This window comes from Numenius arquata, chromosome 10, assembly GCF_964106895.1.
Source record: "Numenius arquata chromosome 10, bNumArq3.hap1.1, whole genome shotgun sequence".
Lineage (NCBI taxonomy): Eukaryota > Metazoa > Chordata > Aves > Charadriiformes > Scolopacidae > Numenius > Numenius arquata.
This window is the reverse complement of record NC_133585.1, coordinates 29,538,233-29,566,156: the sequence shown is the minus strand read 5'-3', so window position 1 is coordinate 29,566,156 and position 27,924 is coordinate 29,538,233. Positions and strand designations below refer to the sequence as shown.

Sequence of the window (27,924 nt, the reverse complement as noted above, 5' to 3'; positions counted from 1 at the left end):
ACCCATGATCACCTGACAAACAGCAGATAAGACTTTAAATATCACTTACTTCTGTATAGAACACTACACAAAAGCATTACAAAGCTAGGTGGGCTAACATAATTCATCATTGCCACAGCACTTGCTCAGACTCTGATGTCCTTTTTTCCTATGGAAGCAAAGAAACATCATCCAAACACATCAGCCAGGCTTGCGTTATTTTTATGTTAAAAAGTTTCAAATATTACAGTGATGACAGATCCCCGGCTTTTCTTCCAACACCACTACAGGTTAGGATATTGTCCTTAAAACAGGGACTAAATCTATATTTGTTTTTTGTCAAAAAAAAAATAAAAAAAATCAATCCAGTCATTCACTAAGGTATGTCTACACAGCTCAACAGAAAGACCTGGGACTGATCCATTGCCCATAACCAGGTACTGCAGACTTTCTCACTTCCACACTGCTTAGAATTAACTCCTCTAGAGAAGACGGGTTGCATCCACACTATGTAGTTCTTAATCCTAGATCTCCTCTGAGGCTTCTGTGGTGCTGTGGTGTTGTGCAAGAGTAAATGTGGCATTTGAGGTTGCAAAGTCTGCCAGGCTAACACTGGAAGATTGTATAAGAGTAGAAGGAACCAAAACTGGTGTGATCTCAGCCCTATTCCCTTTTGGGCACAGTCCCTGAAGTAAACCATGCCTCTAAATGATGCCCAGATACTGTTTTGCAGAGAATGCATTGAGAAATGCAAAACAAACAAGGGAATAAGGGCACAGTTAAGCAGCGTGACAACTGGGGAATTGCTCCCTGCTCCTCTTTTCCTCAGCAGTGTCTTCACACCCCCAGCGGTTCAGTAGGTGAACAGTAAAAAATTACAGAAGATTTCTAACAATTCTTCAATGCACAGACCACTGTCCCACTGTAAAACATACCTTCCCTGCCCATGAGGAACGAGTAAAAGCAAAGGTGATTAATGCTGAGATACACCCAGCCCTGACGGGGAACCTTCCCCTTCCAGTAACTGCAGGAATAGTAGTTCACTAATTTCTCTTCTTCCGGCATCCCAAATAGCTTGTGAAATTTCACTATGGCTTCCTTAAATTTTTCTGTATCGTCATCCTCCTTGATGCCATTGATTTTGTTGTATTCAGCGATGATGCCCTAGTAGGGAGTGAAAGAAGTACACAGCATGTTAGTTGCCATAGGGTATCAGATATCCTTATTACCATTGCCATCTGGGCCGGAGGCCACAACAGTTACTGCAACATCAAGAAAGTCTTTTGCTTATCTCTTATTCTTCTGCTCATTCTTTTGCTTACATAGTTATTTACTTTATTCAAGGCTGTCTTTCTCATGACCTTGCTCCCTACCATACCTATGTCAACAGCAACCAAATACCAGTACTTGCCAGTACCCTATTTTAAATTAACCAGCCTATCTCAAATACTCCTAACAACTCTGTAAAGCACCTGCGATTTGTAATATTTTCCACTTCCACATAAATATGCTCCCGGAGGAGGCAGGAAGCATATTTTTCACTGGAAAATTTTCTTCTAAAAGGAAAGAAAAAAGTAAAAGGAAAAAAGGATCTGCTGTTCATTAGGGAAAACACCAATGACTTCTATGACCCCTCTTAGTGGACCTTGAGCAAAAGAGAAGAGCAAGAGGAAAAAAAAGAAGTATCTCCTATTAGATAAACTGGCAGGATGGAAAAATAATTCACACTTTTAGGTGCACAAGACCTTCATCAAATTTGAAGTGGCGGCAGTCTGGTGAAAAGCTGCTTTTTGATACCTCAAAGACAACAGTTCCTTCTGTTCTATACTGAAGTTCTGGTCTATTCACTTATTTTCCCAATCTCTTTTTATGAATCTTCCCTATTGCCTCCTAAATTAAAGTTATAAAAAGGAAAGTAACTTCTTGTCCTCAAATTGCTCCATATTTACATGCAAAGCAGAGTGTAAGACAGCAAATCATCATTCACATGTAATATTTGTCCAACTCCAAAAAGTAACAATTTCCTTAAAGGATTATGTTTCACAAGACAGATGTCTTCTCGCGTGTTTCCATGACCATCTATAGCCCTCATACCTGATTCACTAGTAAAACACAAGCAAGACAGAAGCAACAGTGCAATTAATTTTAGAACATATAATGTTTGAAGCCCCGCCTCTTTCTCTCTCTATAAATATATTTTTACTTTTTTTTTTTAATCACGCTGCTGTAGTTATGTGCACTAATCCCATTTTCCCAAATTTTTACATACATGTTGCTACTTAGAATCTGGTTTTCCTTCAAAAAAGGAGCAGCCTGGAGACTACCAAGTCAAATTTGTTTAGAATTCACATCAGTTTTCCTGCCACAGTCACATTTATCATTAACCACATTAATAATAATATTTTAAACTACCTGTATTTTTCCTCTGACAAATGTATTTATGTCATTCTCATTTTCAAAGATTGAAAGAGTTTGCAACAAATTCTGTTCAAGCCATTCCCAGTGTTCAGTGATTTCCTTCCTTGAGCAACCTGCATATCAAAAAAAAAAGTCACAAAATAAATAATTCACCAATGTCAGTGTTGTCTTAATCATAAACCATAAACAGAAGATCCTAATAAAACTCGCCAGTAACTGGAGATGCAATATTTCACCAGATGCTGTGTCCCTGGAAATTCCAAAATTTTCTCCCATAGTCTTTGACTTCATAATAAATAGATAGCAATCTTCAAGATTACTCTGTGAGAAGTATGAACTACTTATGTCAGTATCATGAGCAGAGTTCGCCTACATTTAGAATTCTAACCACAATAACGACATCGAGCTGCCCAATGTCACATTTTAAAGAGTTTGCAAAAGTATTACCTGCATCTGTCAGGAACTGACAAAAAACCCCAACAGTTGTATATTCTACCATTGGTTCCCAATTCTTCACCATTACGTACATCTATAAATTATGAAACAATGATAAAATTTCAAGCGTAAAAGCTGAAAAGAACAGTTTTTCTGACAAGTCTATTACAATGTCTCTTCCTCAAAGGAACAGTGTTGAAAGACCTCTAAGAAAGCTGTATCTTTTTAGGGGAAGAAGGTTTTCAGAAGTGGTTTACTTGTAATGATGTAAGAATAAACTAAAGTTCGATGACCCTAGTTTGCTTAGGAGACCAAAAGCGGTCAAGTGAGATATCTTTGATACTGAGGAACCAGCATACATGTAGTCTGTAAAGCAGTACAGAACAGGGATGAAAAAGCTTCTCATATGAACTAGAGTTTATATATGCAAATTTTAGCTTCTGTTTTACTTGAGATGGATTGTAATAAAAATAACTTCCATTTTGATCCCGTTCTTGACATCTTGCAGAATAAAGTTGTTGGTGCTCTTCAGGATCTCTCTGTGCTCACCCAAAAGGAAGAATAAATTCAGCACTCACAAAAAAATTGTTCCCCCCAAATAGGATGTTGAGGGAATTATGTGAAAAATGGGACTTTTAAGTATTTCCAAAAAACAAACATTACATGTTCATACAGAAACATCTGTACCTGAAGCTTGATTAAAGGTATCTCAATTCAGGTAGGAAATAGCATCAATACTATGTCATCTTTTTGTTCAAATCACAGATGTGGCTCATTTTATTCAGAACTAGCAAGTAAACTTACCTACCTGCTAACTAATGCCTAAAGAACCCAACAAAGTGAAGCGGCTCATGTGAAGCAACCATTAGAAAGAAGTAAAATTACAACAAACGGTTGCTAATAACTTCTTCGGCTTCACTAAGGCACAAATCGTCACATGTCTGTGCATAAGTGTTTCCACGGTTTGTAGCAGAACTCAATGCAGCTATCTTGATTACATACCAAACAATCATTTTCCTGGTTGTTCAGCAACAAATGATGGGGAAAAAAATATTCTTTCTACAGTATACAGAGCTTCACACAACTCCAATGGAAGCAACAGAAGGCAACATTCTGTGCAACTTCCAGGGGAATTTCACAATCCTAGTTGTAGTATGGATACATATATCATGCTGCAGAATAGCTTGCGTATGTAACTAATATTTCAGAACCACAAGTGATCAGCACTGCTGCTTCTCCTTAAAACTACTGGATGTAACCAGACCTTTCTGGAACTCATGAGGTAGTCTAAAGGCTAATTTATTTCTTCTTGGCTTTTATACTGCTGTAAAAAGCAATGATGAATTACATTGGCTGTGCATATAAAACTAGACTGTCATCAGAAAAATCACTCATCTCTTGAAAAGCAGTGACAAGCAGTGCAGACACACTATCATGATGAACTGTTTCTTAAAGCTGTCTATTTCTTGTTTGCAGTTCATCAATTATTTTTCTCTTCTGATGAAACAGCTTCCCTTGATTATTCTCAACCTGTAACAATCTATCTCATTCTTTCAATTTCTTTTTGTCTGTGCTGTCTTACTGTTTACTTGCCCAGTCTAATCTACAGCAGATCATGCAATCAGGCCAAAATCTACACCCTAGTTCTCATCAATTTATCATCACAGTCTAGATCTTTCTCTTTGCTTTGTTCACTCAGGATTAAAAAACACTTTTGCTGCAATGTTTTAAACTGCAGGTCTATTTTAACTCTGCTACTGGCAAGTCTTTGCCTATCTTAGCATATTAGAAGCATTTACCACTTTGCCATCATTGGCCTTCTAGGCAAATTAAGCAATATGTCTAACTCAGGGAAGGAAAAAAACCACATGTAACTGTTAAACCACAGCACTTTGGAATATAGAGCCCTCGAGACCGCCAGGAAATAAAAGGGGAAATAGCTTCAAGGCATACTAATTGCTCCTTCCCTTCATCTAAATGGTAGCCTCAGCTTATGGTGTGCTCCATGGCTGAAATGGTGTAATGCTGGCCAGCATCCTTGGTAGACTGAGCTATTCTCCTCAGTCTTCAGGGAGGAAACTAGTAAATGTGTTAAACAGAAGTTGGATAACTAAGGGAAGTCCAGACCAGAAGAGCTGGATGGAGGAAGGATGCATGGTGCTGGAGAGAGGATGAGAAGGGGCAATTGCCCAGCAGATGCATGAGCAACGTGGGGATTTCTCTGGGTGCCAAGGTTAGGTTTCTAGCATCTGGGTTGGTTTGTCTAAGGTAAGGGGCGAAGGTACAGAGGGACTGTGAAAGAGTTCAGGACTGAGAAGAAAATTAACAACTCATATAAACATGCTTTCATACACACTCAGAAGTATGATCTCAGTATCATTTCAGTCTGTGACTGAGGAACAGGAATGGCTTAACTTGAGACAGCTGTTGAGGCTGTTCAGTCTTCTCTTCCAAGTAGATACTTACCTGAGATACCTATTAGTCAACCTGAACTGCTGCCCTTAACAGAATGCACTGCAAGACAACCTGTAACACTTGAGGGAGCCTAAAGTTTTCTTGCCAGTATTGGCAGGTTTGGGAGTGGACTGGCAAAACCTCAATTTGTGCACAGTGGGAGAAGGAAATAGTTACGGCTGGTAAACTCAACAGCACTCTAACTAAAACTTGTAGCTTTGTTAACCAAAGCATGAGGGCTTTTCTGAAAACCTTTTCCAAGGCATGTAAAAAATTTGCAAATACTTCAAAATAATGCACAATTCATTTTTTTCACATGTGAAACACAGATTTAGAACCTTCTGTGGAAAATGCATATAGTTACCATTGCCACAAAACCCCTACAGCAATGGTTCTACATCTGAACAACACAAAAAGCTATAGTAAGAATGACTTTTTATAGGTGGAGAAGGATCTAAAAAACAGTTGTTCATTTACAAACACAGTTGACATACCATCGCTTTCCTCCCCCTGTAAATTGAGCCCTAGCAGACTGGGCCACTGACACGTGACACAGAAGGACTATTACAGTATGCAAGGCAGATCGCATTTTGAATTTCTAGGCCAACAAAAAATTAATATGCTTAAAACTGTTCTTGAAAAGTTGTCAATAACATCTTTCCAGTATAGTTCAGTAGACAGAACTCTAACCCGTGACATGTTCAACACAACACACTGCACTGAAGTAAGTGCTGTTAACAAGCCTCCTTTACAGAGCTATAAAGCCTCAGATCTACCACTTAGTGTTCTCATGCAGCATAGATCAGTAGAGTTAATACTCAAGAAAATTCATATCCAAAATGAATTATAAACAAATCTGGGGTCTAAACATAACCTAAATAGCCATTTTAGAGCAAGCAAAACCCATTGGATTACTTTTTACCCTCTGAATAGTCTTGTACAGAACAAGACCAAATGTCATGCAGCATGAATGAACCAGGAAAGAGTCACGCTTCTTCCAGTCGCTCTGTATAGCCACTTACTGAAGACAGAGATTATTGCTTTATGGAAGGCAGAGGAAAATATGATAAATTCCTGAAAAAACAAGAGATTACAAGTACCAACCAACCATCAGTCTACTCCTAGAGGAGCAGGGAGGGACAGCTGTACAATGCAGGACAAATCAGAGTTGCACAGCTAAATGCAGTCAAATCCCTTAGTAACCTGTATAACAGTAACCTTGATCAGTTCAGAAGGAACTGCTTTAGTTGCCAATTCATAAAATAACCACAGTGCAGAGCCTTAGGCAACACTGGACTCTCAGCTTCAAGGTTCCATAGACAAATAATTTGGTCTCTGCAAAATTTTACCTCCCTGGCAGAGTCATGCTATTCCCCTCTGGTGACAAGACTAAGCTTATGCAGTCTTATAATTTAATAAAAACAATTAAGCCAATCAACCAGCTAGATATGAGGAGACTAAAAATTCAAGAACCTCTCCACAAAATGGAAACACAGATCTATACATTAACTACTTCAGCAATTTCAATTAGGGTTAAGATTGATAATTGAAGAGCATGCTTAAATATAAACAGAGTACTGTATTTTTACATATAACCTGCAGTCTCTGTCACAGAAGAGAAACAAAACCCTCACAGTTCAGCAGCATCATAAATTTCTACACATATGGTACATTCGTTTATTCTGGAGCTGTAACTGATCTGCTTTCAATTTTGTGCCCCTGATTAGCTGAGGGCACACATTGCGGGTATAAAATTATAGTAATAATCTATAGGTGTGATGCAAAAAATCCTGAAAATTCACTTACAGAAAAGTCACATGGGCTATTTCCAAAGTCTTAAAAATTCATTTCTGAATATGTGCACAGTACGAGTGCCTTTGAAGAAACACTATTTTGTTGAGAGCTTTGTGATGTGTTATTTTATTTGGAAGGGAGTCTGCAAACAGCAAGAAAATTTGCACCCACGATTGCTCCCTTTCAAGTTTATGGGAGAGATGTGCTTATAAATTGCTGCATACTGACATTTGGATGAAGGAAAGAAGAGATTGTATGTGCACTTGCAACTACTTCTGCTTGTGCACAAATAGTGCAAACGCACTGGCAAGTACTTTTACCCTTCTTTCTCATGACTGAGATCCATGAAAAGCTGACATGCAAGGTCCCATTATTTATGGTTACAGCAGAGTAGGTGACAATACAAAGCAAGCAGTTAAATGAAGATTTAGAAACGACCTTCACAATATTGACAATTTCATTAACATTCATTTTTACTGTTAGCTGTCACTAAAGGCAAATTATGTTATGTGAATTTTAAAACCTTCAATGAGTTGGTAATACTAGGTGTAGAGGGAAAACCAGCTGTTTAAATCAATGCCTTTTTTTAGGTCTGATACCATCAAAACTAAATGGATCTCCATTGGAACTCAATGATCTTTAAGGTCCCTTCCAACTCTAACCATTCTGTGATTCTAAAAGTAGCAAGAAATACTTGTGCTAAGATGAGCTATTAAAAATCTTCCTACTGGATTCAGAACATGACACAGCTTTGATACCACCTTTGTCAGACACACAAATCATATGCTCATAAGAATAGAGCCTGCTTTGAACTGCTAAAATTACTAGATCTATGGCTAACCTTCATCCATTCCTCCTCCTCTTCCCTTCTCAAGAGAGAGGATTTGTCTAGAAGAAAAGTCATCCAAATAATCTAAATGTCAAATTTTATTTGGGAGAATAGGCACAGGTGAGAGGGCACTGTTAGGCCAGAAGTCTACAGCTTCATTAAATAGTATTTTTGAATGTCAGGCAGCGTTGGGTGTGCTGGAAGTTACCAGTTTATTATAGAGATGACAGGCACGTATGCACTTCTCATTTGTCCTCTTTTTCAATTTTCTTTCAAATGAACAGAGTTCTGGCCGCTGCCTAAAACAGTGTTTGAAACTTTAGAGCTATAGGAACTGCATTCACAAGTTTCCATTTGCTAAGATTGAAAAGCAATACTATCAAACTGAAGATCTGACCTTACAAGCTTGGCCAATCAAAGCTAAATAACCTCAACCTTCTGCATTCAGCTTCAGACACTATTTTCAGAGCCAGCAAACAGAACCAGAGACAAACTACATACTGCTTTATGCTTCTTGCAATAGGCACTTGACCACAGAAATAAGCATTTAGTATTTACAGGATCCAATACATGCAAAAATCCTATTTCATGTAACAAATTATCAACTTCTTTAACTCTAAACTAGCTACCACCTCGTTGAATTTTTAAGTACTAAGAATTGCTGTAGGAGTGAGCCACAGGCATGAAGATGATCATGCAAGTAGGAGGGACTGATAATAGACTGCTTGTTTGGGAACATCTTTGAGAGATGAAAGGTGGGAAATAACAGAGGCTTCTGTCCCTGGCTCCATGGCCATCTCTGGTTTTACTCAGTCGTCGTGAATAACGCATACACATATGCCTTCATGGTCCGAGTATTAGAAGTTCTGGAGCTTCTTCATTTAACCACTAGAGCAGGTTTTCATCCTGACCCATTTATTTGTCCTGAAATGACTGTGCTCAGCAGGCAGGATGCTCTGTTAGTTATGTGACACAGCATGCAGGAAGAATAAAAATCCACACATCAGTATGTTTGTTCTTACCACAGGCAATAGTCCAATAGACCAAGGAGTCTGGTGCTTGGTAGAGGATTCGATATGGTGCCACTCTGGCACTGGAGTCCAACACGACATCCAGAGTACCCACAAGGAGACCTATGGAACATGAAATTCTGATGAATACACAGTGATGGATCATCTAAGATCCCACAGGAGGGGGCATAGCAGCCCTCCCCCCTTCCATTTCACCCTCCAGAGCAAAATGCAGACCTATATATTCATCCCCACACTTGTTGCCTCATGTTGTAAGCAGGGAAAGCGACTTAACCGGGAAAAATCTTCAGTTCAACAATACTTCAGCTCTTCACTATACATTGATTCTAGCATAAAGGCAGACGAATTGAAGCAAAGCAGAAGGTAGTTGTTTTATAAAACCATGTTTAAAAGTTGTTTAATTTTTTCCTGTGTTTCATATACTGTTAAAGCCCTGGGGGACAGGGGAGCACAAAACACCAACAAAAACCCCCAGACAATACACCAAAACGTCAAACGTCAGCTAGGAAAAACTAAGACTTCCAAGCAAAAATAATTATGCTACTTAGTGGTCTGATTCTTTAGGGTAGAAAGGATCAAAATGCCTAACAGTCAAGCTTTTTCTCAGCTGAAAGGATATGGAAAAAGACAAAGCCATACTGTTTTCCCAAAGTAGCTTTGAAAATTCTTTGCTACTGAGGGGGCCACCAACAGTTGCATACCAAATGCTCCCAGTAAGTCCTAACTATATTTCCACAAATTCTAGATCCTATCACACACACAAAAAAATGCTAACCCCCCCCAAACCATCTCCCACAAGAAAAGCTATTTATTTTTAAGAGGTAAAAGTTTTCCCCCTTTTCACCTCCACAAAGAATTTTTATCTCCCCTGCAGAGATGTCAGATTTAAATTCCCATATTGAAATTCTCAGCAAATTCATGTATTGAAAACAGATGGATGAACTTTCAAAGTTTTTTTTTTTCCCTGCAAATATTTATTGGGGTAGAAATTAGGTTTTTTTAAACAGCTGAAATAAACTGCATGCACAAAAAAACCCTATTCTAAAACACTCCTGTTGATATCCTCTACTCCTTTTAAGTGGCTGTTATCATCATTTACTGTCATAGTTTCATTAGTTCCTCATTCTGCACTGTGATAACTGGTACAGAAGACTGCTTCCCTTGCTGTTCTTCTTTCAGATTTGCTTTATGCATCACAACAATATAAAAGCACTACCTATTTTCCATCTTAGCACATCCCTTAAATCCGAACTGAAACTGCTACTTGGAATTACCCCACCTATCAGTGATTTTGTATTCCCCCATTCTATGTTTTTTGTTTGCATTGTTTTATGCAGATCTTCATAGACCGAATGTAATCTCTTCCTGCCTGATGCATTAATATCCACCACTTCTTAACCCAAGAATTCTGAAATACAAGAGAAACAAGTCTGAACACAACATCAGGTCATTAGTAAGCAGTGTTAGAGAGCTACCTACTGATTATAGGATATGAACACAAAATATTAATGTAAAATATCCCAACGTTCATTAGTCTAACTAGCTTTAGTTGTTCCCATTGCCATCTTAAACCTTCATATCTCATGCATTTTGATTACTGGTGTACACTGACAAGCTGCCCCGACCACTCCTCCACCAGCCTTCCTAGATACACCTCGACTCCTTTCAAGCTCAGGAGACTGAAGAAGGTTATGTTTCTTTAAACTTTCTTTTTCTGTTAAACGCACTCTCCATTCTAACTTCACAAAACCAGAATGGACCTGGTCCAGAAAGCATGTGTGCTTCAACCATGGGCAGAGATCCTCAAATGCTTAAAGCTGCTAGTAAGCTCAAGAGTATTGCTGGAGTGCAGACCAAGCCAGAGACTACACTGCATTAATCATCTGGGTTTGCTGAAAACATGTAGCAAGACTTATGCCAAAGATTCTTCATGCTTTCTAGCTTCACGTGGCTACTGACAGCACTAAATAAGCAATAGGCATGATGTAATATCTAAATAAAGTTGTATGTTAGCCAAACGTAATCTTCTCTGAGATACAGATACACTGTTAAGTCCCTGTAATCTTTAAAAATATGCTTGTTTCTCTCCTCCTGCTGTATTTCCAAATCTGTTGGTGTGTGGGTGGTCCTGCCAACCAATCCTGCCACTAGTTCCAGGAGGGCACTGCAGCTGTAAAAACTGGGATACACAGGTAAGATCAGGGAGCAAGAACAAACCTACCAACCTGTGCAGCAACACCAAGCTAAGAGGAGCTTCCCATCCTACCTCCTTCTCCCTGAGATATGGGAGATAGGAGAGGAACATCCCCCTGTCCCACCAAACAGAAAAAAGCGTATTCAAGAGGGTGTAGAGAAGTGTATTTGAAAAATGTGGAGAACACTATATAAAAAAAAAAAAAAACAAACCCAAAAGAGACTAGCCAGCACTGAAACAAAGACGAGAGTTAAGAAAAGTGAGAGACAGAAAGAGTATTTTCCACTGATACAGTAAGCAGGAGTTGCCCAGTGCCTTTTCAGCAATGGAAACAGGTTGCAGAAATATCCATGCAGTGAGGTTAAAGGAAGAATATTCACAGAACTCCAGAAGACCCCATGGAAATTCAAGGTCTAGCTTATCAAGATAATTGCAACACATGGTAAAATTTACTTATATAATGAAATAGCTGTTTTGAGAGATTATACATGTGATATTTAAAAATAATTTATGTGTTCTTATATATATTAAAGCAAATTAATATTTACTCTTGCAATCACGCAATACCCCCAATTGCTGTCCTTCAGGAACTGTTCCACTTCCCACTGTAGGTCAGTGATGGTTTTTCAGGTTTGCATGTTTTTTTCTTTTTGTTTAATTTGTTTTTGTAATGCAGACATGATGCAACCAGAATGAAATCACAACAGCTCAAAATGATAATCTCTCTGAGGAATTTCTACATGTTCATAATAAAATTTTAAAAAAACAGCTAAAACCAAAACCAACAATTTATTTTAATACTGTTCATTAATTCTTCATATAGCAAGTACCTTTTGAGACTTGATTAAGAAGTAACCAAAAATTTCTATAGAAACAGAACAGGCAACAAAGAATCATATTCCTTAGATTTGACTGGTCCTTGGGCAAGAGCCAGTGAATTATTCAGGCATCAAATCATGTGACTATACTGATTGCAAATTTTTTTCCCATTATTTCATCAGGTTTCTGACTAAATAGTGAAATAAGGGAAGAAATTCCCAATGCAAGCATACTAAATCTGCAAGCCTTTGTTTAAGTGAGCAGTTTCCACGAGCAAAGGTTTAAAGTATGTGTTAAAGTCTGTGGGATTAGCATTTGGCTAACTGATGGCTGCCCCAATCCTGAAGGCACTCAAGCACAAGTAACCTTATATTGAGGAACAGTCCTGTCAGACACGCATGCCAAATGTCTAGGGCAACCATACCTATATATGGGGGCAGGAGGGGAAAAGGGAGGGATAATGCCTTCATTTTGTTTGATACAACTTTTTGAATAAAGTCAGCTTCCTCTTTCACAAACTTGAATTCTAAAGCAAAGGTCCAGAAAATTGTTCAATATATTATTTCTTTTCTGTAAAACATGGGTATTAGCAGAGGAAAAGCAGTGAAGTGTAACATCTGAAACCAAGGAATACAAAGCCACAACTGGCTAGGGGGCCTGGGCAATTGCACTTGCATCATGTTACTGGAAGGACACACAATGCACTAGAGGGTATTACTGGAAAGGGGTTCGGTTACTTGATGCAATTTATGCTGAAGGAAGAAATCATACTACATTTTACTTATCTGACCACTGTGCCTCACGTTTAGTTGTACACTGGAGCGGGAGCCTATAACTATTGCACAAAGTATACAGATTGGTAATCTGTATTCATGCGTTAAATTATGATGTACTGTACTTGTATCCTTACATTAGCAGCCAATTTTCAAACTGCTTTATGCTAAAAAGGATTACGACCACATGAAGCCTGACCTCCTGCATAACACAAGACCCTCTTTAAGCCAAATAATTTGTACCTGCCCGAAGGATATTTTCCAGAAAGTAGGTCATCTTGACTTGAAAACTAAGCCAATTGATTCAGCCGGTTAAGACTCTTCCAAGCACCACTGCACGCTCTGCTCTTTGGAGACCAGCATTCCAGATGGCTTACAGTCCTGACAGATCACAAGTTGCCCACAAATGGCAATGAAATCAAGGTAATGACCTGTAGTAGAATCAACTTGGTACATTGTAAGTTACCACCAGCGAAAACACACGCACTTTAGAATATATGGAATCAAATGCCTGTAATATGCCACAATGTTTTCAGCTGTTTGGATATCCGTGGCATAGATCTTTGCTGCAGGAATATTTCTCCCTCTTTCTTTTCTTCCTTTTAAAATATAACTAATTATATTTTTTTATCTGTCATAGGAATTTGCAAGTTTCTTTGCAAAAACCATCAATTACTAATGTTTTTAAAGGAAAAGAAAGCTTATGCACCTTACATATAAACAGTCATTTTTATTACAAAAGGATTTTCTTACTGACAAACAGTAACCCTCTTTCACAAAATGTCACGCTTTGATTTAAATCAAACACATACAAAGGTCAAGTAGTCTTTATCACCTTTCTACAGTCCCCCTGACAGTAATCTTATGATTATGTATGTGAGCCTGCAGTTTTTACCTGCTAAAACACACAGGTTCTCAAACTAAATGGGATTACATATTCAAGAGTGGAGACCTGGATTATATATTACATTTGGCCCACCTTACTAAAACACCAAAGCCAATTTATTTACTGTTTGTGAATGAGAATAAATAATGACACTTCAGACCTTTTAAGGTCTGAAAGCAGCCACAGCTTTGCTGCACAGCAAACAGAACCAGAAAGCTCTGGACAGTATCAGACAGGGACACTTCCCATTCAGCTTTAACCACGCAGACCTGAGACTTTCAGTACACCCCAGTGACCTGTGATAACATCCATTCTTCAGTATCACAGGCAACTTGCATCAAACCTTGCCTAGAGCTGGAAGGAGGTCACTCCGCAGTTGGTGTCACTGTTGTGCCTGATACTGCCACACAGGGACACCCTCCCCTCTTCCAGCTTGCCAGATGACTAGCATGTGTTAGTTATTCACCTGGCTCCTGAGGAGAGCCCTGCCGTGACGCGTCCTTCTCCCAGGTCTACAGTAATATCGTCTACAGCCTAACAGTCTCTCAAGACACCTTCTGTTAAGAGATTTTTATCTTAAAAACGCCTAAACTAACAGCATACATCCTTTTAGCATGTAGAGCAAATACAGAAGTATACTCTCCAAAAGAGTGAAGATTTAATACAGGTCAGACTGTGACTCTTGGAGTCATGCTCATGAGCTATCGCTCAAATAGTCCCATGGATGTAAGCAGCCTATTTGTGTATGAGCTCAACACCACAACTAGGAAGACTTGCCATGTCACATGTGTCATTAGTAAGAATTTTTCAAAACAGGCACTGTGACATTCCAACACTGAATGAAACACATACTGCTTAAAGAGTTCCCAATATTTAAAGTGTGCTGATGACCACTTCTCTTTCCACTAAAGTAAGATGGACACATAATGAGCTCCAGTCATAAATCTGAAACATCCAAGGGACCTATCTGGATTGCAGACCTCGGTTGATTTCTGAGAAAGCCTCAGTTCATAGGGTCGACTTAAGTCATATTGGCATCCTGAGCATTCAGTTTTATATTGAAATCACGGACAATGAATAAACTCTTCCTAATGTTTAAGTGTTACTTCCTGGACCATAAAAACAATAACTCATAACAACACATAGCTAAAATATACAGCATAAGCTATTGTTTTTCCTAGTAACTATGATGAATCATTACTCTTCCATTCTTTCTCAAGACAGTCCACGTGTTTATGTGATTAGCTCTCTCATTTGTTATTACGGGATGAGGTCATCCAATTACTTGCCTGTCAAAATTCAACCTAGAGGAACAATCAACTCCAAGGGTAATACTATGGACAATTCCTTTTAAAGGGGAAGGTTGATTCTATTTTATTTCATTTCATGGGAGAGCCTAAATGAACAGTAAATATTATACACTACTCAAATAATTACCATGTTAAACTACCAATCCTGGTAATAGTAGTCACGAAAGTATGAAAATAACCTCTTCATTGTAAGCACCAACCTTGGAACTTTATGAAGGGTTATACAATTTTGTTTTATAGGTGTTCATTCACATAAACGAAAGCAAAATAACCTCTAAATACTTATTTAATAACTGTCTTCCCATTTAGGTTATATAGCATTGGCTTGTATGGACATGTACTGCAGTACCAAGAAAAACAAATTCTTCCTCTGAAATTAAGGCCTAAGATTTGTTAAGTCTTCCCAAATGCCTGCCTTTGCTGCTCTCTCTTTCTACCAGGGCAGTTTTATAGAGCACTGATTTGCCCAGCTGCTGCTTCCTTTGCACACCAGTTTTCAAACACCTTCAATGAAACTGACTTTGAGGAAGTGCTGTCACTCTACTGACATTTAGCGAAACAAGCAGCAAAAACAGTACTTGCTTTTTATGTCTTCAGGCTGATGAACAAAAAAGACTGAAAATCGAATCACTAATCTTTAAAAAGAAGCTCAGGAAGGCCAATGTGATGATCTGGCTTGACTACTGCAGGATAAAAGAGTAACAAAGGATAAAGTTTTCATCCTCCCTTCAAGTTTAATAATTGTGAATGAAAGATTATCTTCCAAATATCTTAAAGTGATCAGCAATTGACCATCTACTACAGTACTTGGGCAAGGTGTCCAAACAACTCGTGAGCATCCCTGTAAAAATCTGTATCTTAACTCAAACCTAAATTTGACTGGGTTTAGACTTTCACCTTTTAGAACTTCTTGTCATTTCAGTCTGCTAAGCTGAAGGGCCCTAATCATTGTAAGATGTAGCCACATTTGTCAGTGTTATCTACCAAGCAACATTTCAAATATTTTAGTGTTGTTCAACAGAGAGGAAACTAGAATGTACATTACAATCTATATCTATTACTACATATAGATACATACACACACAGCAAAAGCATTGCCTTTATTTCCACTGAGGCCCAGTTTGCAGATGATGAAATGTCCAGGCGCAGAAACTCACACGATAATATGTCCAAACGGTAAGTTCCCAGAAGCAAACCCACTAGACTTGACCTGAAACAAAAACCTAACAGAAGTAGGAAAAGACTGAGCAGAGAGATGAGCACTGACAGGACATGATAGACAGGTACAGGTATGTGAATGCTTACAACACAGAGGAAATTGATATTTGAACAAAAACCCAAACAAATAATCTCACGCACCTGAAGAAAGTAAATTTCATACCTGTGGTCAATCACACCAGACTATACGAAATGATGGAGAAACAGCGAGAAGAATATAGAAGGAGTTAACGAATGCCTTCAATGTATGGTATAAACTTATGAGTAAATGTTTACACAAAAAAAATACCCCAAAACACTTAGGAAAAAAAGCATGATCAAGTACCATTGCCCAAAACAGCGATGAAGTCACTCAATTTCACTCAAAACTAATTCTTCTTAAGTATCCCATTCTCTCAGAGTAGCACAAGCAAATTAAAAAGATTGCATCCAAAAGCAAAGTTTAAATCAACTATCTCTGCACCAACATAAGATTCAGATAAACCACATAAGATTAAAGAACAAATCAAGTAAGCATGAGCAATTGAAGAAAACGAAACAAGGGCCAGCAACCACCACCGCTAAGCTAAGAAAAACAATGGTAAAATGAATCTAGCCAACAAAATCAATGTTACAAATTGAGAACTGGTGTGCACAGCAAATTCGGCTTGAACTAAGGAACAGTCCTGAAGCACAGCATGGTCAAACACAAGCTAAATCTGAAGACAAGCAATATTTTCAGGAAAAAAAAAAAAAAAAATCAAATTCTAACCGTTCTAACTGAGTATCTGCAGATAGAACAGATTTCAATAAGCTATCAGAGGAGGCACTTTACCAGGGAAAGGAATAATGCTGAACAGAAAATCCCAAGAACTTTGGCTAGTAAAATACTGGAAAATGCACAGGGGAAGCACAAGACAGCACTGTGAGGAAAGAACCAGAAACACGTTAAGAACTTATAGCTGAAACTAAGACTGCTGGTGTTGTAGGAATTCATCAACCCCTATCTGGAAACCTCAGGAAAAAAGGAACAATCAGAAATCAGGCCTAGAAAATACTTAAAAGCTTTCTTTTGAAAAGAAAACAAATGGCAAGATTTTGAAGAAGTCCTCCAGAACCTAAGGCCACCTCAGCACCAGATTTAAAGGCAAAATGCAAATGCAGATTACTAAACATCAACATTGATCAAACATCAGAAGTATGATTAGTGATCAAAGAGCTAAAGAAAAGCATGATTTCAGTCAAATGCTTACAGCCCTTTATACACCTCGTATTGTCATACTTTAGCGAAGTCAGTGGCAGCAACAACTCCTGTCTATTACAGGAAAAAGCCATACATCGTGCGATACTATGAAGGATTAAAAAAGTAGAGGCCGCAAATCTTAGGGGAGAACTGAGAAAGCTGAATGGATTCTGCCTATACCAAATATTTACAAGAACAACAATCATGTGAGAATACATATGTTTTAATTAACTTCCAAAAGCATTTGAGCATATATTGGCATACCTTGTGGAACCTTTTTAATTCTACAGAACTCTAACTGAAACTGTCAAGGGCCCAAACCTCTGTGAAATATGATATATTCTTACAGGCACGCATAACCAGACGGTGAAGTGATGGAAATATGGGAACTGATGTGAAGAAGTGCTACTTTCTCTATACCTTTCACCATGGGACCAGAGAATAATAAAAAGAAAACCTGTAAACAGTACAAACTCTGGTATAATGCAGAAAATTACTGAGAGGCCTAGGCATTTATTGCTTACTATATTGCGATTCTGTGTGATGTTTCCAACAGGTTTTCATACAAACAGAGATCTCAGGAGAAACAGCAGGCCATCCTTGAATTCCATGTGTCAAGTAACAACATTATGTCAGAAAGCAAAAATGGCAAATGACAGCTCAGCTCAGAGGCCTTGATGGGTCACACTACTCAAAGTGCAGAAGATGAAGCGACAAAAAAGAAAGTCTTTGACCAAGAAGCATTACAGTACAGAAAGCAGAACTACACCAAGCATCATCTCAGGCACTGTATCTGTGCAAACAGTGCATTGCCTGTAAGAACCGGAGATCAAGAGAAGCATTGAGCAGGAAATGAGACACTTTCCAATTAAGCACCCATAAAAGCATCTGGGAATTCAACAGAAAGGCTGGTGAGCCCATCCAGAGAATCAATCAGCAGTTCAACCCTAGACATCTGCATGTCCTCTTGAAGTGGAAATCTACTAGTGTGAAGAAGCAAACACAACCGCAGCAGATCCTAACGAGATCAGCAGCATCAGAGCAGATTTGGTGTAACACCAAATGACACAGCGGAGCAGAAGAGACTGTCTTCCACCCCATGAGTCAAAATGAACATAGAAAGCTGATGGATAGGCTGACCACTTATGTCAGTTATGCTAATTGCATGCATTTTGATAAATGTTGTATTTCAAGTGTCAGAAAACATGTTTTCTACTCAAGTGTACCAAGTTTGACATGTAAAATCCTAACTCCTTGGATTTGACAAAGAGTCAAGTTTGTTAAAGCATATAGCATGCTTTCATCAGGCAGATGATATACTGGCCAAAAGCTTTTCTAAATCTTAAGTATAAGCCAGTTTTCAAGCAACCTCTTCCTCAACCCTCTGAATTGAGAGCAAGATAGAATCTTACTTCCAAATGTGAGCTACTAATTGTGCTGTCCAGTAAGGCTGCAGAAAAGTGTTCTGAATTAGAACACTGTCACAGTATTAAAAATTACATTAGATTTGACATTGAACATTTCCATCAGCCAGTCGAGCTCAGAACCTCTCCTTTCTGCCTTTCCAATGTGGAAATTACGTGATAACCCCTTCTGCAAAAGTATCTGGGGAGAAAGATAGTACTTCATCAATTTCTTTTATCACCAGAAGTCAGCAAATTTCCATCTGCTCAAGCATTTGAATCATCTTTAGCAACATCTCATGGACTTACAAACTCATACTTAATCTCTCACACATGCACCGTCCCAGCTGTAAGCATAAGTAACCTAGCTGTGAAATAATTCACTCCTAAAAACAGTTCTTGCAAACTAAGAACAATTTATTTGCCTCGGGATTCAAAGAGATATTACAATAACATCTTAAACAAAATTACTTAGCATTCCATCTCCATTTCACACACAAACATAGACACGCAAAAGGAGCACAGCAGTCACAAGCTAATCGTACCACACCCTCAGTCTCTCTTCCCGCAAGCTCTACGTGAAAACATTGCTCTGCCGTCAACTATTAGTCGCACTAATTCCTTACAGTATTGTTTACAAATAAGAGTTTGGCAAGCATTACCACAGCACAACAGAAAGCAGTTTAACCTATTTGTTCCATCAGAATCCAAGATATACTTAGTAACACAAAAACCATGAATCTCCTAGTTATTTATAAACTTTATGACGTGTTTAAGATCACTATATCCATGAAAGTGATATGGTCATACAGGGCACAGTGCCCAAATGATGGGAGAGACCTGGGTTCATGTTCTCTCCACGATGCTGGTTGCCATGTAACACACTGGCTGCCTCTGGAGAAGGAAGTATTTCCTACAGGCCAAACTATCGGGCTGCCCAGGGAAGGGAGCTGACAAGCAGGAAGCAGAACAGGTATGACGGAGAGAGGGTTAAAAACATCCAGCACCTTTGAGAAAACTAATAAGAGGAAAGAAAAGACTTTTTCCCCTGTTGGTGAACAAAAGGAAGATGAAACTCTTGAGTGAGGGTCACACAGAAGCAAAATACAGGCATGGTGTTATGTGCAAGGCATGAAACAATTTCATTATAGAAAAAGCTCACCAACCATCAAATACTTCTAAAGCAGAAAAGCACATTTTTTGGTCTTGTCCTGGAAGATTAATGCAGTGATGCAAGATAATGCCAGTTTGCAGAATAGCTATGAAAATCCAATTTTAAATCCTATTTATAAGTCTTTCCCATTTTTCTTTTGTTAAAAAGGTAAACAGAACCCGAACAACCCTTCAACTAAGGCAGGCTTACAAAGGAAAGTCGCATTGATGTGACTGGTACTGACATCGACACAATCATTAAAAGAGTCCAGGCCTTAATCCAGTATAAAAATGGATCCATACTGCTTAGTAGAAAAGCTGTATCTCTTAAGTAAACTACTAATCACATACATTTTGTTAGCAGAGATGACTTCTAGGGACACGGTAATTAGCCACTGCCCTAACACATAACAAGACCTTAATGCTTCAAATTTGTTACAATCCAATATTAAAGTGGAGAAAATGTCTCCAATGTCCAAATGAGTATTTAAATGAGGGCCTTCTCTGTTCAACCAAGTTACATAAATCAAGGCTAAGAGGAGAGAAACAGCGCAGAAAGGGTTGCTTTTTCACCCCTTCCCCCAAAGCGACTGATATTCCTTTTCCTGCAATAGGTTGCTGAATCCAGAGTGGATCCAGGAGAACAAGTAACATGAGTACTGCTCCTCTGCTTCCACATAAAGCCACCTAGAATTACTTTCACCCACCCCCAAGGCTATATACAACTTGTTTTTAGACTGAAATGCATCAAAAGACGTAGAAGATCCAGTCTTCTAGACTCTACTCTGGTGACGGTAACCTCTGTCCACAGGATGGTAGTAAGTGATGGAGGACAGGTAACATGGAGACCCGGGCAGCCACTTTGAGGGTGATCATAAACCTTCAGCTGCATTTTCACAGTCACGGTATCCAGCCACAGTGCTGTCTGAAGAGGTCTGTCCCCAGCCTTCCCCCCTCACTGCCGTTCAACCCATGGCAAAGCACTCTACCTCTTCCTCCAGGCATGCCAACGCAATGGCATTACAGTGCCGCCCCAGCTAAAGTTCTTCAAAGTTTCATATGTTTACTGACAGAGAGAAGGGCATTACACTTAACCCTGATCAGTTTGCTGACTGGTTAGTTTCACAGCAAACCTAGATCCAAGGGCAATGCCAGAGAATCAATGCTTCTCATTGTCCAACCACTGCTTAAGTTACATAGTGAAGCCATCTCATGTCATCAAGCCCATAGCCTCATCAATGTGGAAGTCAATTGTCATTCTACAACTTAAGACAAATGACTTCAAGAGCCAATAATGAGGGAGTACAAGTCAGCAGAAGTTAGATCACCAAGAAAAGTCACAGCTGTATTTACATCCTATCTTGCATATATAAATTCAGACCACTCCCACCACAAGAACCTCACATACAATGTTTCTAGTCAACTTCAAGGACACATGATCTGATTTCTCACAGAGCCACCAGGCCAATTTTTATACCACATTCATGAGTGCCTAACTTTTTAGATTGTATCTGAGCAAATTTCAGCATTATGTCACTACAGAAAGGGCAATTAAGGGGAAAAAAAAACACAAATAAATCAAAAAACCACAAAAGGTCTTTTTTTTTTTTTCTGTTCCTTTACTTTCAGTCACATAACCTCCACCTCTGTCATGAGAGCGGTATCGTTATGATCTACAGAACTTCCACAGGGTCATCCAAAATGCTATCATTATTGCAAACACTGTACCCTGTTGACCGTTTCAGCAGATTTATTTATTCTGATCCCTCAATACCTTGTTTTTAAACCAGTTTTACCTACCAAGAACAATCCATTGACTTCCTTCACCTGCCTTGGCCCTCAAGGGATAGACCACAGCTGTTAGAAGAACCAGTGTAAAACTTCAGTATTTCCATGAAAAACAAATAATCATAAGTTCTACTTATTACCATGCCTACCAAACTGGGAGTGGCCTGGACACTCTACATCCCTTTCTACTTTCCTCTCCCACTTTTTGTTGACCACTGTGTCAAAATCCCATGTGATAAAACGGCAAGGTCTGACAAGTTCCCATTCAGCCCTTTAAATACTCCAGCACTAATAACTTTCTGCATGCTAGGAATGGGTGTTTGTTTAGGTACAGTTCTGGCAACATAATGAAAAAACCTACAACTTGTTTCCAGCTCTTCCCCATACAAACAAAACCCCTAGAAATCATTAAGCTACTTGTTGCTATTACCTCAATGCCACAGCAGCTGCAATTCCAGGCAAAGCAGATAACACTAATAAAAGCAACATGGAAAGCAGTTTTTAAAAGACACATAAAACTTCTGCATTCTAAATCATATTCACTTTGCATACTAAAATAATGGATACAGTGCACAAAAACTTAAATTCCAACAGGGAAAAAATGAAGGAGCAAAGTCAGAGCTATTTCTGTATTCTGAACTTCTACCAAATGCTGCTGGATTATCTGACCTTCACAAAAAAAAAGAGTGCACATTTAAGAATCCTAGTCCCACTCAAGGACTAAATCCTCAGAAGTGATCTCTCCATCTTTACAGTGGTATCATCAATCAGACTATTATACATACAACTGCAAGAAGGCTTAGATATACATGCACCACGCAAGCAGGTTGAAGAGAAAATCCTAAATTCTCAAAATGTTTCCCCAATAACAGAGAAATGTTTGGAAAATTGACTGGGCATCTCAAATGATCTCTATTTCAAAGATAAAAAAGTCAGAAAGGTACAAAAATGCCTTATCAGATCACCCACAGTAAGGTAGAGGAATAAATCCTTAAAAGGCCAGACGGTAATCCATGAAAGGAGAGTCTGCAAAGAATTTCTCAGTAAATACAGCAGGGCTGAACTTCTGAGGCAAGACATGCTTTTTACGGATTTGCCAACACTGTCTGTAATTCAAAAGATTAAAAATTTTTTTTTTTAAATCTAGAGCCAATATGGAGTGCCTGCTGGTCACTTTTCATGAAAGAATGAGGTGGCTTATCAACATACAGCACTGAGGAAGCCTGAAGATGTCAAGAGCCTAGGTGAAAACACACTTTACACTGGTGCGTTAGTTTAGATTATAAATTGTTTACAAGTCCATAGAGCATTCGAAGGCTGAAGAAACACTTAATCTCCTGGCAAATATGCACAGGACCTTGAACCAAACATCGATGTAGTCCATATGTTTATTTTGATTAGCTTTAAGAGCTCATTGCGATGCAAGCAGGTAAGGAAGAAACCACAGCTTTTCTGAGAACGAGTTTGACTATTTCCTGCGGATTCAAGAAGGACTGGTGGTAACACCATCGGGTTCTGTATCTCCAATTTCATAGAAATGCCTAAAAATTATGAAAGGTCTCAACAAATGTATACACACAGCATTCCAGAGACTGAGATGTCTATGACCTAAACATCTACAAAAGCATTCAGCTGCCAGCAGTCGAAAACAAAGCATTCAGGGAACATACTTTACAAGGACATCCCAAAGAATACGGAGAAGCAAATCTGCTCTCGTAGCATGCGTTTGTGAATTACAGTTTGGTCTTATTTGAAACAGCAAGCGTCAGGGGTCCAAGAAAATCCTCCGAGAACCCGAGCAAGTCACACCCTGACGAGTGAAGGCATCGGGCACCGGATCACGTAAATCCTCAGGGAAACCTCGGCTTAATTCCACACAGCCCAGCACCTGAACGCCAACGAGGCGCCCGAGGCCCCCGCCGCCCTCCAGCGGCGTCCGGAGCCGGCATCAGCCGCCGCCCCGGGGCCGTCGCCTCAGGGGGCATCATCGCCTCAGGGGGCATCATCGCCTCAGGGCGGCGGGTGCCCTGCAGCCCCCCCCTCCTCGCCCCACGGCGGCTGTGCCCCCCGAGGGCCGCTATCCCGCGGGGACCTACCGCCACCCCGGGGGAGCCGCTGAGGGAGAAGGGGCGAAACGCGGCCCCGCCCCGCCCTGCCCTCCCCAGGACCGCGGTCGCTGCCGTCCTTACCCGCCAGTCCCCCGCCGCCGCCATCGCCTCCGTGCCCCTTCCTCCTCTGGAGGATGAAGTAGGGGTTGGCCCGCTCCGTCACCCACAGGGCGTTCGCCAGCAGCACCTCCTCGGGGTTCACCCACATGCTCCCGGCGCAGACAAAGGCCGGCCCCACCGGCCGGCCGCCTGCGGGGCGCGGTGACTCACGCACGCACCGTCCGCATCAGACGACGCTGCCGCCACCACCACCATGCCCGGCCGCCGCGGCGGCGGACGGCGCAGCCCCGCGGGCACCGGCGGGCGCAGGGTGGGAGGGGCGGCAGCCGCATGCCCCCACGGCCGCCGCCGCCTACCCGCCCAGCGCCGGGCGCGGAGGGGCGGCTGTAGCGGCCAGGGGCGGCGGCCCCGGCAGCACCCGCCGCAGCGCGGAGGGCAGCAGTGGCATCAGCGGCGGCCGCCCCGCAGCCCGCCCGCCCCGCACGCAGCCGCCGGGAACCCGCACACCGCGCGCCGCCGCTCGCTCTGCCGGGCGGAGCGAGGCGGGAGCGCGCTGCCCGCACCTGCGCGCACGGTGGGGCGGGGCCGCCGCGCGCTGGAAAGGGGGGCGGGGCTGCGGCGTGCGCGCGGCGGCGGCGGCCGTTGCCTCAATGGGGCCCGCCGCCTCGAGGGGGGCTGTCGCCTCAGCGGGACCGTTGCCTCGGGACGGCCCGACACCTCAGAGGAGGCCGTCGCCTCAAGGAGGTCCGTCGCCTCAGGGGGCCCGTCGCCTCAAGGGGGACGGTCACCTCAGGGCAGCCGTCGCCACGGCCGGTCCTACCTGCGGCCCCCTGTCGCCGTCCTTGGGTGTTGAAACGAAGAGAGGGCTCCGGCCTCGGCTGTGGTGGAAGCCACCCAGACACAGGAGGCGACAGGGCTGCCCTCTTGCTGTAGCCCCTTTTGATGTTACCCCTTCTCTGCCGTGCCCAGCACTGCTTTTGAGGTTCACCTCTGCTGCTGAAGGCCATGTCGTGCCTGCTGCCTAAGGTTGGGGGCAATTTTATTTTAGGGCCTGAAAAGCCCCAAAATAAACTGCTATATTTGGCAGATGTGCCAGGCACACTCAGAGGGTGTAGTAGTGTGTATAGATAACGTGTTTTGTACCCTCACGGCTCCAAACGCTATTTTGGTTTCCAAGTTTGACATGCTGGTCTCCCTTTAGTCATAAAGCTGTTACTCTCTGATCAGATACTTTGGTTTATTAAAGATGCTGAGGAGAGTAAATTAAACCCCAAGGTAAATATTAAAGCTGTGTTCCAGGTACAAACGTTTCGTACGTAGGCTGTAGCTTTACAGTAGGGTTTGGCCTTTCATCTCCTGGTGCTGGTGTGGAGCTGGATACCCAGCGCTTATCATGCGGGGATAGACACACAGTTACGGGAGAAGTGACTCTTCGTCTGAGGTAGCGGTCCTGCGGCTGTTACGGTGTAGGTAAAAAGTTCAGGAGAGGGAAGTGACCGTCTCTGATGTACGCTTAAAAAATTGATAGTAGTGCTGTCGGTCCCGCCGCACCATGGGGAATATTCATCATTGTCAGTAAGGGTTAGACTGTGAGTTAAAGGGGAACGCAGAAGAGCTTTTTCACCCTTCCAATTTTATCACAGATTCAGATTATTTTGAATTTTAGTATTGTTGAAATGACCTCAACCTTTTAACTGGAAGGGGTATTTTAGATGTAGTATTTTTAAAGAAAAATTCCGAACAAGCAAATTCCTTGTAGCTTTGAGAAAAAATTTCAGGATTTTTTTTTTTAAAAAACAGCTCTAATTAAAACCTTCATGCCAAGTAGTCTGAAAGTTAAATTCTAGCCTGGGTAAGGCAAAAATTCCTAGTAGCTTCCTTTAGTAAAGGCAGGATGTCACACCCATAAGGTTTGTCGACACTCCTGTGTTGTCGTAGGAGTACTGATGGCATTGCATACTAATGATGTCACCACTGCCAACAACCTGCAGTAGAACTACTCTGCTGCAGTCAGAGCCGGTGATGAAGTTCATCTTTTTTGTGAAGTTGACCTCAAGAAGGAAAAGAGCATTATCGGAGGCTGGGAATTCCTCCTGCTTCCCATTCCTAACTTGCTTTTCAACAGTGGGCACAGGCAGTTATGCATGCAAAACTGGAAGCACTAAAAACAGCTGCCAGGCCTTATTAGTGCCAATTAGTCTGTTTTAGATGCAAGTAGGGTAACATATATTAATGGCATAAAGAACAGTAAAATCATAATTTCTAACATCCTTCCTATTTATTTTCCATTAAGCATTTGAGAACATTTGAATAAAACTGCAAAGAAATAAAACGCCATCCCTCAAGTAAGTGGCATTTAAAATGAGGTTATATTGTGTCTTTTTGCTGCTGCGCTGTAGACACTATCAAGGCATTTTTAAATGGAAAGCTGATCTGCTTTCACAGTAATGAAAAAATAGATGTTATGGTATCATGGCTGACCTTTTTGTTGAAATCAATGCAAATATTTTCTCCTGTATGCCCATGGCATATTTTTATCCCTCATGTAAAGTGCTTGTCTATGTGTATTTTTTCAGAGCTTAGCGCTTCATTAAAAGGTTTATTTTTCATCATCCAGTTTGGGAACAAAATAAAGAACTTCTGGTCAGTCTTGTGAATTATAATAGGGATTAAAAAAAAAATCTTAGGTGCAAATGAAGGAATAATTGCCTCAGCTTGTTTCGTAATATTTTGTTGAATAAACTTCCCAGGTTGGAACCTCAGTGTGGTTTTAACATTGAATGGGACTGTTTAAAGATCTCCATCCATTAAATTTAAAACTTCAACATATGCCATTCAGTTTTGAAAAACAAATTAAAGAAATCAGGAGCAGGTACCAGTACAAACAGGAGTTATTTTTTGTAATGCTATATTATAAACCTCTCAGGGAAGAAAATAAACATGATTCTAGAAGGGCAACCATTCTGTGCAATGTCATCAGCCTAACGGGCAATAACAGTACTCAAGCAGGCAAACAATGAAATAAAGCAGGCATTTTACCATTTATTCCCCAGAAAGACCTTCTTAAAATGGACCTCTTTTTTAGTTGCAGCCTACTAGCATTTTCTAGTGGTTCAGGACAGCCATTCAGTTGAGTAGGAGCAAAGATAAAATGTCAGGATGTCAAACATTATCTTTGAGAAAGGTACACGTTGTTCAGGTTGGAACCATAGCCCTGTAGGTCCTGCATGAGGACTTACCTGCATATGGAGAAACACCTAGCCATCATTATCTAGAAGCTCAGAGCCTTCAGCTGCTGTAAATCAATATCTTATTTGTACGTGCAGAGCTGAGTGTTTAGGTTTTTGTGAGAAGTGTTTGCTTTTATCAATAGTACTAAAGCTTTAAAAGGCTGGAGGACATCGCTTTAGGTGTGATGTGGGATGAAACAGAAAGTGGGGAAAAAAAGGGTCTGAGGTTTCTAAGTGTATGGCCAAGTGCCACAAACTGTAGCGCATTGAAGAAACTCAAAGCATTCAAAAACGATGTCACTTTTATCATGCTCCTGCAAGTACATCTTCTGAGCACTTTGACGGGTGAGCAAACTGCATCATAGAAAAAAATTCTTGCTTTGGGTCCTCCAGCAGGTCTGCAAGTAGAAGTAACCAAATCACAGCACCTGCTACCTGCAACTCCCAGCTGCCCAGCTGTCACCACAGTACCCTCCAAAGGCAGGACCAAGGTTAGTCACTGTCAAGCCTTTTGTCATCCCAGGATAATTCTATATTCCTTGGGTCTAGTCTCAAAAGCCATTGATGGACTGGTTGCATACATGAGTCCCGTTTGTGTCGAGCGTGTGCTGTAAAATGTATGTTTTGTATGAAGTATAAGATTCGATGCGTGTCAAAGTCTTTACTCCAAATTGGAACACGACCTGCCTGCTTGGAAGGAGTTAATTTCTGCAGGATCGAGGCAGCTATTCAGTACCAGGCCACCAGAAATATCATTTACTACCCCAGGAGGACGATGTCAAAATGTCTCTCAAGGGAATCTGGAAACAAAATATTTCAAG

At 40.7% G+C, this 27,924-nt stretch overlaps 1 protein-coding gene across 1 annotated transcript in view; it reads right to left on the bottom strand.

The window, feature by feature from the left end:
- TBC1D9 (TBC1 domain family member 9) overlaps window positions 1–24,021 on the bottom strand; it is a 52,827-nt gene extending 28,806 nt beyond the window's left edge. The window contains exons 1-4 of the mRNA XM_074154391.1: window positions 23,895–24,021; window positions 8,932–9,042; window positions 2,392–2,510; window positions 915–1,143 (exon numbers count right to left, since the gene is read on the bottom strand). Coding sequence (XP_074010492.1) covers window positions 915–1,143; window positions 2,392–2,510; window positions 8,932–9,042; window positions 23,895–24,021 — 586 coding nt within the window. The remainder of the gene's footprint in view (window positions 1–914; window positions 1,144–2,391; window positions 2,511–8,931; window positions 9,043–23,894) is intronic.
- Between the last annotated feature and the right edge of the window lie 3,903 nt (window positions 24,022–27,924).